We start from the raw sequence: 15,851 nt of genomic DNA on the forward strand, positions 1-15,851 counted from the left end.
CTGAAAACGCGTTTTGCTCACTGGAGCGTGAAAGCGTGGTCAGTCATACATAAAATTTGCAATTTATGATGGGGAACTTATTATCTGCATGTGATGTAAATTTCAAGACTCTAAGTAGTGTCGTTCTCGAGAAGAAGATGAAAATGTAAAATCCTATATTGCTCACTGGAGCGTATCGCTGAGGTCACTCATGCGTATCCTTGACATATTGTATCCGAAAAATGTCTATTAATCATTGTTATGAATTTCAACCCAATAGCATGTATCAATTTTGAGAAATCGCAAAAAAACTGAAAACGCGTTTTGCTCACTGGAGCGTGAAAGCGTGGTCAGTCATGCATAAAATTTGCATTTTATTGCTAGCTGTGAACTTCTGCACATTTGAGGTGAATTTCAAGTTTGTAGGACCAATTTGAAAAAAAAATAATAAAAATAAATAATAACTAGAGCTGCGTGCAGCTTTAACAGGCTTCCCGCGTAAAAAAAAACCGAAGACGCGTTTTGCTCACTGGAGCGTGAAAGCGTGGTCAGTCATGCATAAAATTCGCAATTTATGATGGGGGACTTATTATCTGCATGTGATGTAAATTTCAAGTCTCTAAGTAGTGTCGTTCTCGAGAAGAAGATGAAAATGTAAAATCCTATATTGCTTACTGGAGCGTATCGCCGAGGTCACTCATGCGTGTCCTTGACATATCGTATCCGGAACATGTCCATTAATCATTGTTATGAATTTCAACCCAATAGCATGAATTAACTTTGAGAAATCGCAAAAAAACTGAAAACGCGTTTTGTTCACTGGAGCGTGAAAGCGTGGTCACTCATGCATAAAATTTGCAATTTATGATGGGGGACTTATTATCTGCATGTGCTGTAAATTTCAAGTCTCTAAGTAGTGTCGTTCTCGAGAAGAAGATGAAAATGCAAAATCCTATATTGATCACTGGAGCGTATCGCCGAGTTCACTCATGCGTATCCTTGGCATATCGTATCCGGAACATGTCCATTAATCATTGTTATGAATTTCAACCCATTAGCAGGTATCAATTTTGAGAAATCGCAAAAAAACTGAAAACGCGTTTAGCTCACTGGAGCGTGAAAGCATGGTCAGTTATGCATAAAATTTGCATTTTATTGCTAGCTGAGAACTTCTGCATATTTGAGGTGAATTTCAAGTTTGTAGGACCAATTTGAAAAAAAAAAAATAACTAGAGCTGCGTGCAGCTTTAACAGGCTTCCCGCGTAAAAAAAACTGAAGACGCGTTTTGCTCACTGGAGCGTGAAAGCGTGGTCAGTCATGCATAAAATTTGCAATTTATGATGGGGGACTTATTATCTGCATGTGATGTAAATTTCAAGTCTCTAAGTAGTGTCGTTCTCGAGAAGAAGATGAAAATGTAAAATCCTATATTGCTCACTGGAGCGTATCGCCGAGGTCACTCATGCGTATCATTGAAATATCGTATCCGGAACATGTCCATCAATCATTGTTATGAATTTTAACCCAATAGCATGTATCAATTCTGAGAAATCGCAAAAAAACTGAAAACGCGTTTTGCTCACTGGAGCGTGAAAACGTGGTCAGTCATGCATAAAATTTGCAAATTATGACGGGAGACTTAATGTCTGCATGAGATGTAAATTTCAAGTCTCTAAGTAGTGTCGTTCACGAGAAGAAGATGAAAATGTAAAATCCTATATTGCTCACTGGAGCGTATCGCCGAGGTCACTCATGCGTATCATTGAAATATCGTATCCGGAACACGTCCATTAATCATTGTTATGAATTTCAACCCAATACCATGTATCAATTTCGAGAAATCGCAAAAAAACTGAATACGCGTTTTGCTCATTGGAGCGTGAAAGCGTGGTCAGCCATGCATAAAATTTGCATTTTATTGCTAGTTGAGAACTTCTGCACATTTGAGGTGAATTTCAAGTTTGTAGGACCAATTTGAAAAAAAAATAATAATAATAATAATAATAATAATAATAATAATAAAACACAGGAATACAATAGGTTCCCTGCTGACAAGCAGCGGGAAGCCTAATAAATAAACTAGAGCTGCGTGCAGCTTTAACAGGCTTCCCGCGTAAAAAAAACTGAAGACGCGTTTTGCTCACTGGAGCGTGAAAGCGTGGTCAGTCATGCATAAAATTTGCAATTTATGATGAGGGACTTATTATCTGCATGTGATGTAAATTTCAAGTCTCTAAGTAGTGTCGTTCTCGAGGAGAAGATGAAAATGTAAAATCCTATATTGCTCACTGGAGCGTATCGTCGAGGTCACTCATGCGTATCCTTGACCTATTGTATCCGGAACATGTCCATTAATCATTGTTATGAATTTCAACCCAATACCATGTATCAATTTTGAGAAATCGCAAAAAAACTGAAGACGCGTTTTGCTCACTGGAGCGTGAAAGCGTGGTCAGTCATGCATAAAATCTGCAAATTATGATGGTGGACTAATTATCTGCATGTAATTTGAATTTCAAGTCTCTAAATAGTGTCGTTCTCGAGAAGAAGATGAAAATGTAAAATCCTATATTGCTCACTGGAGCGTATCGCCGAGGTCACTCATGCGTATCCTTGACATATCGTATCCGGAACATGTCCATTAATCATTGTTATGAATTTCAACCCAATAGCATGTATCAATTTTGAGAAATCGCAAAAAAACTGAAAACGCGTTTTGCTCACTGGAGCGTGAAAGCGTGGTCAGTCATGCATAAAATTTGCAATTTATTATGGGGGACTTATTATCTGCATGTGATGTTAATTTCAAGTCTCTGAGTAGTGTCGTTCTCGAGAAGAAGATGAAAATGTAAAATCCTATATTGCTCACTGGAGCGTATCGCCGAGGTCACTCATGCGTATCCTTGACATATCGTATCCGGAACATGTCCATTAATCATTGTTATGAATTTCAACCCAATAGCATGTATCAATTTTGAGAAATCGCAAAAAAACCGAGGACGCGTTTTGCTCACTGGAGCGTGAAAGCGTGGTCAGTCATGCATAAAATTTGCATTTTATTGCTAGCTGAGAACTTCTGCACATTTGAGGTGAATTTCAAGTCTGTAGGACCAATTTGAAAAAAAAATAATAAAAATAAATAATAATAAATAAATAATAATAAATAAATAATAATAAATAATAATAATAATAATAAAACACAGGAATACAATAGGTTCCCTGCTGACAAGCAGCGGGAAGCCTAATAAATAAATAATAATATTAAATAATAATAATAATAATAAAACACAGGAATACAATAGGTTCCCTGCTGACAAGCAGCGGGAAGCCTAATTAATATTATGTAAACCGTAAAAAACTTTGTACACATAGGTGCCCTCCCGAACAATTTGTTTCACTAGGGAGTTAGTCTCCCCATACTTCTGAATGAAACGCAGAAAAGACCCGCGAACCATAATAAATGACAAACCCCAAAAAAGTAATAATAAAGTTGTTACTCGTATAGGTTCGCATTCTAAATAAAAATAAAGTTGTTACTGATATAGTTGTTAAGTATATGAAAACCTCTCCTATTTCAATTTGTGTAAGTAGAATAATTGGAAAATTTTTCATCTGAAAATTGTTCATTCTGTGTGAATTATTGTTTTCCCTATTTCAATTCACAAATCTTTTAGAAAATTCTCTTTTTAAGTCGAACATTTGGTATTCTGTCAAGTTTAAAGAGATTTTCTTTTTTACCTGCGATTTCCAGCATGGCAATGTTTAAAGCCAAGAGCAAATATCTGTACGAACAAACATTATTCAAATGAATAATAAAAAGATAAAATTGAAATAAAAATGGATTCGACGCTATTTTCAAATTGCATTCACTGAAATAATTACATACGCTTCTTCTCGTCTCAGTCGATCTGCTGGTCCTTTCGATTCGTCATATCGGTCACCGTCGGTGAATACCCAGACCAAATCTTTAACATCGAGACGATTGGTTTTGTAGGGAAGCGAGTTTTCTCTGACTGAGTCTGACATAGTCTTAACTAAAGCGTCTCCGAGGATCGTTCCTACAAGTTTATAAATAAATATTATCATAACTTATTTGAAGTTTCAAGAAAGTGAAACAAAACAAACTATTGTCAGTACTGAATGAAGTTTGGGACCGGATGTCTTTTTTTAGTATATCTATGACTTACACAGTTTGACGTTACATGAAGTATTCTAGATATTTTTAAACCAAAAATGTGCTTATAGTACACCTGTGCTAAATCAAAAATTTTCTAAATCTCTTTATTACGTGGATCATAGCCAAGAAAGATTCTTCTACTATTAAGAAGTTTTCTATGTTTACGATCATATTTTAAACAATGTCGCAAACGATTTATGTCGCAAATTTAAGTGTAAAGGTGCTTGAAAACATGATCATAACTATTCTTACCTCTTGAAGGTGACAGAAGATTTTTGATAGTTTCTATTGATGCGGAATTGTTTCCGAAATATGCTGTATCTCTTGTGTAATCATGGCTATCAAAGCGAACAAGGGAGAATTGCACTTTATTTCCATTGAAAGATCTGAATGAAATAAGTTTAGCTTGAAACACTAAGATGATAATTTTTGCTGTACCGAATATATCGTTACTAGAAATTTTGCTAGAAGAGCACTAAAAAGAAAACGTACACTTTTTCTTCCCTACCGTATGCTATTTAAAAAAATCTTATTTGTAACTTTGTTGTAATAATCTTCAATTGAGCTTGACAAATCTACGACAATTACAATGTCTTTTTCGGCGTTAGTGATACAACATTCTAAATAAAATTAGGGATTATTATCTTATTAAAGTACCCAATTTAGAAAGATAATTACTTGCAAATTTACATAAAAAGTGTAGCATCTTGTTAAAATATTCTTACCAATTCCACGACAGGATCATTTCTGACTCCATTCAATTCCGTCGATAGTTGCAAGTCTTGGTATTCTAGCTAGGTATCAGTTCATGTCCACGATTGCACTTAAATCTACAATCTGTACTTTCTTTTGCTTTTTCCGTTAAACAATTTATCTTTTCGCTTGAAAGTTTGATTAAAAGCGAGCATCATGTGAATTTTTAACTTGTGGAAACGTCTTGTGATTTTGAACTAGGCTGTGTCTAAATGTTTAATACCGTGGCGCGGTGTGTAAAGTAAGCATAGTGCATGATCTGCAACTATACAAAGCTGAATCTAAAGAATATCAACAAATATTCATTTTTTTTATCTGTGAAAACCCAAAAGTCTCACTTCTTTGGCAGAATTAATTGCACTTATCATTATCGAAAATTTTTCCCAGTTCCATGTAGGGTTGAGTAATATCATTTATCTTGATCACAATATCCGTACTTCTAGCTATTTTACCTAAAGTTTTCATCGATATTTAATTTTTGCCCGTTTGTCTAAGGCAGTGGTTCTTAAACTTTTTGAGCCACGCCCCCCTTTTTTGCTTTAAAAATGCTTTTGTGATGGGCAGGTTGCTATATATTAAGATGGCACTATAAGAGTGTTAGTATCATGCCGTCATTGCTCAGATTGTTTGGGCATAAAACGCTTCGGAGTACAACTTTGTCATTCAATGTTGTATGTATAAAACCAAATAGTGGTTGGTCACATACAATCTCGGTTTTCCGCTCAGTTTGCAATACCTGGTAAAGTCAGACTAATTTTTAAGTAAAACTAAACACGCAATAAACCTATGCTTTAATGTATTTTCTGCTTAAACGTTTACATAAGACACGTAAAATTTCAATCAATTGTTTACTTCATCACTATTGAGCGATACCAAAATTATTCACTGTGTGTTAAAAATAAGCAACAATTACAGACTTCTTGGCTTGCCTAACGTTTCAAATTGGCAATAATACAAATCAAAACAAAATGTAATCGAGCACTTTGCCACACATTTTTATGGTTGCGGATTACCGTGGTCTTTTGGAGTAGTGTTGCTTTTATTTTATCGACGCAATCGCAGATTTAATTTATTACAATTAAATGAATAAAGCAACCATTTTAAATAAGTATATCGGTCATGAATTGAATCTTTTATTCAACAGGAAAACCATTACATATCCGTTGACAAAGTCGGCTCTTATGACGACTGGCGTAATTTCGAGGACTGATTCAGGATCCGTACCGCGGGGATTTCGAGTCGATGAATTTGTATTTTAAATTATTATACTAATTTAAATATACTTTCTGGGATATTATACCAGATCTTTCTACTGAAGACAACGAATTCGCATGAGTGCAATATTATATCAAAACTAAATATAATCGGGCAGTTGATCACACTTTAATATGCCCGCGGATTGGCGTGGTATTTTAGATCGGTAATGAGTTTATTTTGACATGAGTCGAGCAAACCGCAAGTTACCTTGAACACAAATGTATTAAAATAGAGAGACATTTTGAATTCTTGTAGTTATTATGAAACAGAAAAATTTATTATATTACGAAAAAGCCGATATTTTCAAAGAACGCGGAGACAGTTTCAGGAGCCGTTACATGTAAGTTTCCGTTTCTATCTTGTGACCTCTCGCGCCCCACCTGTGAGCATCTCGCGCCCCCCAGTTTAAGAACCACTGGTCTAAAGGCAGGCGTCATAATCTAAACGGAAAATAAGATATATTTGAGCAAATTTTTTATATAAATATATGTATATATATATATCTTCCATTACCAGCTGAATGCCAATTGACCTTAGAATATTTTTGAATTTCAGTCCATATGAAAATAATATTTGGTCATACTTCTACACCAGCATCTCTTAACGCTTTTACCGGTCCCTCGAATCGGTCACTGGAACCTCCATCCGTCAGTAACCAGATCTGATCCATAACATCATCTCTGTTTTCATTCATTTTCGACAATATGAATTCTTTGGTATAATTAAGTGCTGCTCCAAGAAATGACCCTTTCAAATATGTATGTTTTCTCAATTGTGTATAATTTGGATGACATTGATGAGAACATAAACTTAACATTATTAAATATTTGGACAAAAATGTTACATGAAAGTTTTATGACAGGTTCCTGAATTCGTACAACCCAATTAATAAATTAACTGATCTGTTTGAGATTAGTAATATAGGTATATCTCTAACACGTCGCATCCCAATATTAGAAACACTTCGATATATTTTCAGCCTATATTTTCATACTCCCTTTCATACTTTCACCCGGACCATCCATATTTCTGGCAGCTTTTTGTATCGCATGAATGCCATCCATTATAAGCACTGAAGAAAATCGAATGATTGTCACACACTTGACTTGCAAAACGAACCAAAAAATGGATTTCAGTGGGTTTGATTGATCAAAAAAAGTTATCGCTCACAGAAAAGTTGTCCAACAGATAAAATTATGAGGGTTTCAAGTGCGGAGATGCGTTAAAGAAAATTTATGTGTATTTTGATATATCATTACTCTTCTATTCAACTAAAGCGCGAGTTGGTTTTATGCTAAAAATATTTATTGGATATCATTCAAGAGATACCAACTGATCAAATAATATTTTCATATAGATTGAAATTCAAAAATATTCTAAGGTCAATTGGCATTCAGTTGGTAATATATGATATATATATACATATATTTATAAAAAAAAAATCATTTATTTTATCGTTTAGATTATGACGCTTGCCTTGTAAAAAAACTTTTTTAACAAAAGGTAAAATTGTGATATATCGTCGAAACATTGCTACTTGATAGGTTTTAAGAAGATAACGCTGCGTCAATTTTAGAATGTATAATTTATTGAAGCGCTTATCCAAGAAATATGTGTCAATATGCTACCAAATACATTTCAATCGCTAAACATTGCAATTGTTACGTTAGTTAGACGGTGAAGAGTGATGTGAATTAAAACACATTTAATTACATAACTAGTGTCCGCAGTCGTCGACAAGTTTTAAGCGGAAAAATTTGATGTAGTTACGCATGAACAAACTTTTGCTAGACCGAGGCGTTTTGATTTTCGCGTAAGTATACTTTTACAAGATTGAGATTTTGCATCAAAGGATTTATACCGTAACAACACTGCAATATCCTTCAAGATATGAATTACGTCAGTCTTGATAGTCGGGATAGGTAATATATACCACTAATACTAATAGGGTTGGTTTTCTTTTGTCAATATATATATGATTAGCTAAAAATGTCGGCAATAAAAACTATTTGCACCTTTTTTTTCGAAATTAGCGCAAAAGAGTATTTCTGCAACTGAAAATACCTTCTTTGTAGTTGTTTCGGTGCCATGAAATTTGGTCTATAACACAAACTTTGGTGGATTGGAAATGACCGTGGGTGCAAATGTTCTCTGGTGCAATTGTACGTAGTGCAAATGAATGTGAGTACAAATGTCCTCGAAAGCAGATTTTCATGAATGCAATTGTATGTGGGTGCAAATTTCTTCCAGGTATGGGTTAATATGGAATTTAGACCATAAGGTTCTTCAAACTAAATGATTTGGACTCAAAATATCTATTAAAATAACCGTTTTTGCACCAAGCGAACTAGCGTAGGTATTAGTATTCTTTGATTCTCTCAGTTAATGAAATGCTTTTAGAGCGACAAATACGCCAGGAAAAAGCTGGAGCAGAATATATGAAAAAAATAATGAAATTGAGACTTTGAAGTCGCGTTAAAAAGAATTTGGTATATTGCCTAAATGCGGCTGTGAGTACTGAGGCGATATATAAGTTATTGAAAAAAGTTTCATGTTAAGGTTTCATATTTTCGCCGTAAAAAATATCTCGACATAGTTTCAATAAAATCAGACCAAAATTTACACTTGACATGAAAACGTGGGTACATCTATTATTTTAATATCAATCATTCTTGCTATAAAAAAGTCCGAAAGCTTTGAATGATATTCTTGATTATTATATGAGATTAATTGATACGTGTTTTTATGAATCTGATTTTTCAAGGAACAGTATGTCTAAGTATGTTGTAACAAACTAATATTATAGTGAATATGACGTGTCTTGCATAATGGTTTTACTAGTGCCTCGGGCTTTCCTAAGATATTTTCATTTCATAAAAATACAATAATTAAACATTCTGGGAACTTTTTTTGGATGGATATAGAGGCGTAAGTGCAATTCCATGACACCTTTTGTTCAACTTTCAAGCTGCACTCCTCACAGTTTGTTAATGATTGTCTGATCACTCTGCTGTGTCACGTTTTGTTATAGGTCTTTAATAATGCAAATGTATATTTGTATCAGCCATCGTATGTTATTCTAATACTTACTCTTCATATTCTTTTTTTATCGCATGAGTACAAATTTATAATCAACATCACCGGAGGAAACAACTTTATTTTCATTATTCATTATATTATTATACCCGATTTTGACACATTTTGTGTTCGACGAATCACATTTTTGACTCATTTTATTGGAGACTAGATTTCCTGATATAAATCACCATTCTCACTTACACTACCGTGGTTGTACTGAAATTTTCCTCACCTTAGAAACCAACAAAATCTTCAATTTTATTTGTCTTGAGATTTATTTGTACATCATGAATTATGAATGAACTTGAATCAAAAACGAAAATATTTAAAAACTTCATGGAAGTTCTGCAACGATGATTTATAAAAATATCAGAATGGCAGAGAAAAAAAACATACATTATCTTGACCAAATAATTCTGAAAATAAGCCTAAATCAATAATGTTGACATATTAGCATTAAGCATATGATAACGTGAAATTTTCAGTCAGCTTTTTAGTATTTTTATCCGCTCTTTCATAAATGAAACAGACGGACTTAAAATTATCATTTGAAAAATGATACCGAAGCAAAATAACTTTAGTAAAATTAGAAATAGTTTCTCTCTCCCATGACAATTTTAGTCTCCGCAAGAAGATTCGCATATTTTGTTGACAATTCTTTTTCTAAGTTGCTCAGTAAGATTCGACATTCCTTTTATTTCAATCACATTTTCATCGTTTCCCGTTATTTCACGCAACTCTTTCATGGATATCTGAGCCTTTCCTTCCTGTCTTATTCCTAGGGCGAGAATCTGCAAAAGCAAAGATTAAAATAATGATACAAAAACAGAAGGTTTGGATTCTTTATATTCAATCAGAAAAAGATAAATGGCTCCTAAAATTCCACTAATTCATATAATTCATATTGTCACGCTAATAACCGAATTGCGTAAGTCATTTTTGGCAATTTTGAGTTTTTTATAAAATGGGTATTTATGTAATGCTGCGCACCTGTCTGTTAACTCAGATTTTATTTAAGAATTTCAAAACCCATAAAAATGAAGATTCAGTATGACATATACATTTGTGCAATTGTTTCGTCATAATGAATTATCATTGTTACCGCAGGACTATTGTGACGTCACAAAATAACCTCGGCGAAGTATTTTCGAGTTTTTGCATCTCGGATTCTGGCTCAGCGCGTATTAATTTGAATTTAAACTACAGTATAGAAAGACGGGCACTTGTGATATTCACTGTCCGAGTCCAATTCACCTTGGTTGCCTTTTATATTGGGTGCATTGCAGTTTTATTCTTTATATTTAATCTTAGTCTTATTTCGGTGGGTTTGCAGAACGTGTTATATTGATGAAATATATATTTTTAAACATGAAAAATAATGTAATTAAAACTGATTAGCTATTTTAGGGATTAGACATTGTAGGTACTGAAAATTACATTCGTTTCTAGAATGTTTAGTTTTCAGGACTGGTGTATATAGTAAAGTTGCAAAATTGTCACAGTGCGACATTATGACGTCACTTAACTGCGTCATAAAAATTAACTAACTTAAATCCGGCTACGATCAAAAAATTGAACCATGGCAAATTATTGACTCCCAATGGCATAACAATATCATTAGGAAGTTTTTTACGATTTCTCGAAACTGGTAAAAATTACTGACGCAATTCGGTTATTAGCGTGACGATAAGTAACATTCCATTTTTTTAAAGTTTATATCACAAAGATACAAATATGCATCGCGTGTCAAAATATCAGTAACGGCACTCTCAAAACAACTATATTTAAGAAAGTCAGAAATTTATAAAATTTTCGAAAAAGTATCAAAAAATTGAACAATCGTTACCTCCACTCCACGACTTCTTAATCTAGCTGCAGGTCCTTTGACTTCATCACTTGCAGCACCGTCTGTCACTACCCAGACCATATCCTTGACGTTTCGTCTGTTTCCCTCGTGCGAAAGAACATCCGTTTTAGCAAAATCCAAAGCTTCTCCAAGAAAAGTTCCTAAATTATTGTCAAAAGAATGGTTAGGATATTTTACACCATCATAACAATGTCCTTTGACAAACTTGAATGGAGATATTTACTCTGTCATATATGCAACATATCACTTATTATAGTAATTCTCCAAGAAATATGAAATACTCATTCACGAATGCTAAAACTGAATTATATATATAACATCTATGAGACTTGGTTGCATGTGCATTTTCTAGATTTCTTCCAGCAGATAGAATTTTAGCAACACAATGTTTGGCGTCAATATTGATCGCTTACTTCCGCCTGGGCCGTCCAGATCCTTCACAGCTCGTTGCAACGCTCCCTTGTTACCGCGATAATCTCCGAAATATATTGTATCTTCGACAAAAACCACGCTTCCAAAACGGATTACTGAGAACTGTACTCCGTTTCCCTGAAAAGACCTAAAACGGAAATCTTTATTTACGTATACTGTACATATTTTCTTCCACCGACATGTACAGATCACCTGTTGTGATTTTGTGACTAGTAAAACTCGCCAATTGAATTTGGAAATTATTGCAATAATCTAAGCGGAAAAAATTGAGAGCGGCATTTTTTCCTCTGGGGAGCATATTGAGAAGTGTCATTAATTGGGGTAAACGTTAACTACAACCGGGGCCCACTCACACATTCTGGAGGTTCTATAAGCTTTGCATAATGTGGAAACAAAATAGCAAAATGAACGTTTTCGCCATTTTGGTCTAGAAAAAGCATCAAATCAAGATCATGCTACAGGCTGTACCAATTTTTTATTAACTTGGACAACGGCGAATAGTTTAGAACTTTGAACGATAAAAATGACTCATAAAAACATGAAACAACATTCGAACAGTGAACGTAGAGGGCAATAGTCAATGGTTTGATTGACAACTGTGCAAAAATGGAAAGGTTGGAAATCACTGTTGGAGCCTGTTAAATTATTCAATTAGGAAAGAAAAGTTTGGGGCTAATCTGCGTCAGCATATAAATTTTCGCACAAGTAGTCTCCATCTTAAAATGAGACAACCCTATAAATTCCACTCTTTTCTTTTGTATACTCCACTACACTCACCCAATGACTTTAGCAATAAAGTTTTTCATAATTTTGTATTGATCTTTCTCAATAGATCCCGATGAGTCCATCACTATTATAATATCTTTCTTGGCGTCGGATGTGCAAGTCTCTAAAATGAATAGATCAAATTATTGAATTTCAATAAAAATGGAAAGTAAGTAGTAAATATCGGGGCGAATTGCTAACACAAGTATGTGAAGACGTCTATTCCACAGAAAGATTAATTTGGTGCGAATGATAAAGATATTTTGAAATCATACTGTAATCGGACCTGTCCCACAGCAGGGTAGCTTTTCTGTCCATTCAGCTTTACCGCCAGTAGTTGCCTTGCAGTCAGTCTTCTTTTTCCAGGTCGGCATTAGTTTAAATCCGCGTTTACATTCGAATGTACAACTGGTGCCTGCTATTGCCTCTTCAAATGAACATGTTATCTTACCATTTGGTAACTTTGGCAGAGGTGGACATTGTGGCGGTTTCACTGCAGATAAATGTTATAAATATGAAAAGTATAATTGATGATATCGCTCCAGGCAAAACGGTCTATAGTAAATGGTCTGTATATCATAAATAAGTGCTTCTGGGTTACAAAATAATAGCGGTGAATTTATCGCATAATAACGAAACCCAGAAAATGCATGCATAAAACCCAAAGTCTGCAGCTGTAAATTGTGATAAATTTCGCAAAATAGAGATCCCGAGTTCTGGGGATTAAAACATGTCCAGGGAAAATAAGTTTTGCTCGTGGAGGGTCTTTACCTTCTTCACATGACAGATCGCACATTTTACTGACGATAACTTCTCTGAGTTTGTCCGTTAGTTCTGACATTCCTTTTATTTCAATTACATTTTTCTTGTTCCCAGTAATTTTATTCAATTCTTCCACGGATATCTGCGCTTTTCCTTCCTGTCTGATTCCAAGGGCGACAATCTAAAAGATGTCGTAAAAATCGAGATTGAAATGTCAGATCATCGTATGCTTAGCTATATATATATATATATATATATATATCAAAAATCTTATCTAAATATATATCATTGTGTGGATATCACTGTGTGGCCCACACGCAGTTGGTACAAAAGTGATAAGCAGAATACGTCACCAAAGTCAGTAAAGATTACGTTCGAGAAAAAATTAATCCTTAAATACCTTAATCCTTTTATTCTAATAATTTTATTCGAGAACGGAGTAGGAAAAGACAGTGATCTGTTGCAGTTAAATTAATTACATAGCAAACTTTAACACAATACTTATTCATACTTCCACGCCATCATCTCTCAATGCCTTAGCCGGTCCATCAACTTCGTCACTGGCTGCTCCATCCGTTACAACCCAAACCATATCTTTCACATTTTTTCTGTTACCATTTCCCCTGGCAAACATCACCTCTCGGGTATATACTAGTGCCTCTCCGAGGAAAGTTCCTATAAAAAATGCATTTTATGTGAAAATGAATAAAGTTATAAAGTGGAGCATAATATAATTTATCGAGTAAACAAACCGTCTTTCTGTGACAGACAACCTATCAAATTCTTTGCCGATATTTTAATTTGTTCGGATCCCTCATTTTTCTATCAAGCGAAACGCCCTATCACAAATGATCGCGTCGATTCACGGATATTATGTATGCGTCTGTGCGCGCCTTATTTTTCTTTCAGTTAACGAGCACTTAGACTTCGCATTATAAGAAAGATCAGCGCTATTTAAATTGGTTAGCTTATTTCATGAAGGACTGAACCTGCAAAAAAGTGAATGAATCGTATTTCTATACATTTCGGGTTTGCGTTGGATTATAAATTAATTCGAATGAATAGTTCGTTTTAGTAAATTTATCGCTAATTATACGTATATATTCAACCAGGTCATTGGACTTACTTCCCCCAGGGCCGTCCAATCCCCTCACCGCTTTTTGCAATGCTTTTTTGTTTCCATTAAATGTTCCAAAAAAAATTGAGTCTTCGTCAAAAACCTGACTAGCAAAACGAACTACAGAAAACTGTACTCCATTTCCCTTGAAAGAGCTGAAAGAATAAAAATTTGACGTGGATTTTTTTATAGATTGACGAAATTCCCATACAGAAAATTTTAAAAACTATGTTAAAACAACCAAAAAACATATGATGAGCTCATATACTTTATAATCATACCCAATAACATTCGCTATAAATTTCTTCATGATCTCATACTGATCTGGCTCGATCGATCCCGATGAATCCATAACAACGACAATGTCCTTCTTGGAATCAGTTGAACATCCTGTTTCAACAAATATAAATCAAACTATGTAATGATCAATCATAACTAGAATTCGCTTTGAGATATATCTGGCTTGGTCCTCACTCGCTCGCCATGACTCAATACGAGCAACCTTTCTCGTCATCATTATTTTACTTCAAAATCGTTTCTGAATTGATTTCTGAGAATAGAAGCATATATTGAAATACAAATAGATGTCAGATTGTTTCACTGCCGGATTATGACAATTCACGTTCGACAATAAACTTTCACGAACCTCTACAACAGGGCTTAGATTTTGTCCATTTGCCATTGTTTTTACAGGTGCTTTTTGTATTCTCAGCTGGTATCAATTTGAACCCTTCGTTACATTTAAAACTGCACGTGGACCCAGCCACCGGCTTTCGTGGGCTACATTGAATCTTGCCATACTTCAAGATCCCTAGCGGTTCGCAACTGGATGCTAGGAAAAAAACATTGAATTTCAATTATTGACCATAGTTAAATTCATACCGTCCATCCATCCTCTTTTTAATTTGTAGATCTTGGCATTATAAAACACGATATTTCCTAGATATCGGCGGACCAAAATGGACAACATGCACTTTTTTTTCGAAAGTAGGTGTTGGGGGATGAAATTTCAAACAGTTACCAATATTATATATGCACTATAACCAAGAATATGTATATATACATCGAATTGGTGGACAGCATGAGGGTGATATTTGGATTTCGGTATTCATAACGTGGATAAATCAAATGATTTTTATAAGTACGTTTGCTCAGTAGGCTACGCCTCCTTGTCCATGTATAAAATCATTGCTCGTAAGATGCCATTTGCTTTATTATTTATATAAATATATATATGTATGCATACCTGCAAATGAAAACTTTAGATTTGCGAAGCAGAATAATACGAAACAAATTTGTAAGAGCCACATTTTGAAAAAATATGACCACTATGTAGCGCAAGGTGAACAAAATGACAAATTGATATCCACTGCATTGTTATATATATACATTCATGAAAAAAGGCGTACCTCAAGCGAGCGGATTTCCAGACATCGCTTCCAAACGCCAAAGCAACGCTTCTATGTAGTTGTGCCCTACGCGTTATGCGCAAACAGACCGACACACTGTTATCAAAATTTGGCAGATTTCACTTGGGCGGTTGATAAAATGATGGCTTATCGTTTACTTAACTTATTATACATCTAAGTATCCAAATATTTGTATATATATATATCTTACTTCTTCAACAGAAGGAGCCATTTCTTCCGGCAACGCTTGATAC

At 34.5% G+C, this 15,851-nt stretch overlaps 1 protein-coding gene across 1 annotated transcript; it reads right to left on the reverse strand.

The window, feature by feature from the left end:
- Positions 1–9,511: 9,511 nt before the first annotated feature.
- Positions 9,512–15,544, reverse strand: LOC120331913 (collagen alpha-6(VI) chain-like). Its single transcript, XM_039399092.2, has 11 exons — positions 15,435–15,544; positions 14,835–15,020; positions 14,470–14,578; positions 14,198–14,343; positions 13,583–13,746; positions 13,081–13,252; positions 12,596–12,802; positions 12,322–12,433; positions 11,526–11,671; positions 11,092–11,252; positions 9,512–10,036 (listed from the first exon to the last, which is right to left on the reverse strand). The coding sequence occupies exons 1-11, from the start codon at positions 15,496–15,498 to the stop codon at positions 9,863–9,865; spliced, it is 1,641 nt and encodes a 546-aa protein (XP_039255026.2). The 5' UTR covers positions 15,499–15,544; the 3' UTR covers positions 9,512–9,862.
- Positions 15,545–15,851: the final 307 nt, after the last annotated feature.

This window comes from Styela clava, chromosome 6, assembly GCF_964204865.1.
Source record: "Styela clava chromosome 6, kaStyClav1.hap1.2, whole genome shotgun sequence".
In the NCBI taxonomy this organism is placed as follows: domain Eukaryota; kingdom Metazoa; phylum Chordata; class Ascidiacea; order Stolidobranchia; family Styelidae; genus Styela; species Styela clava.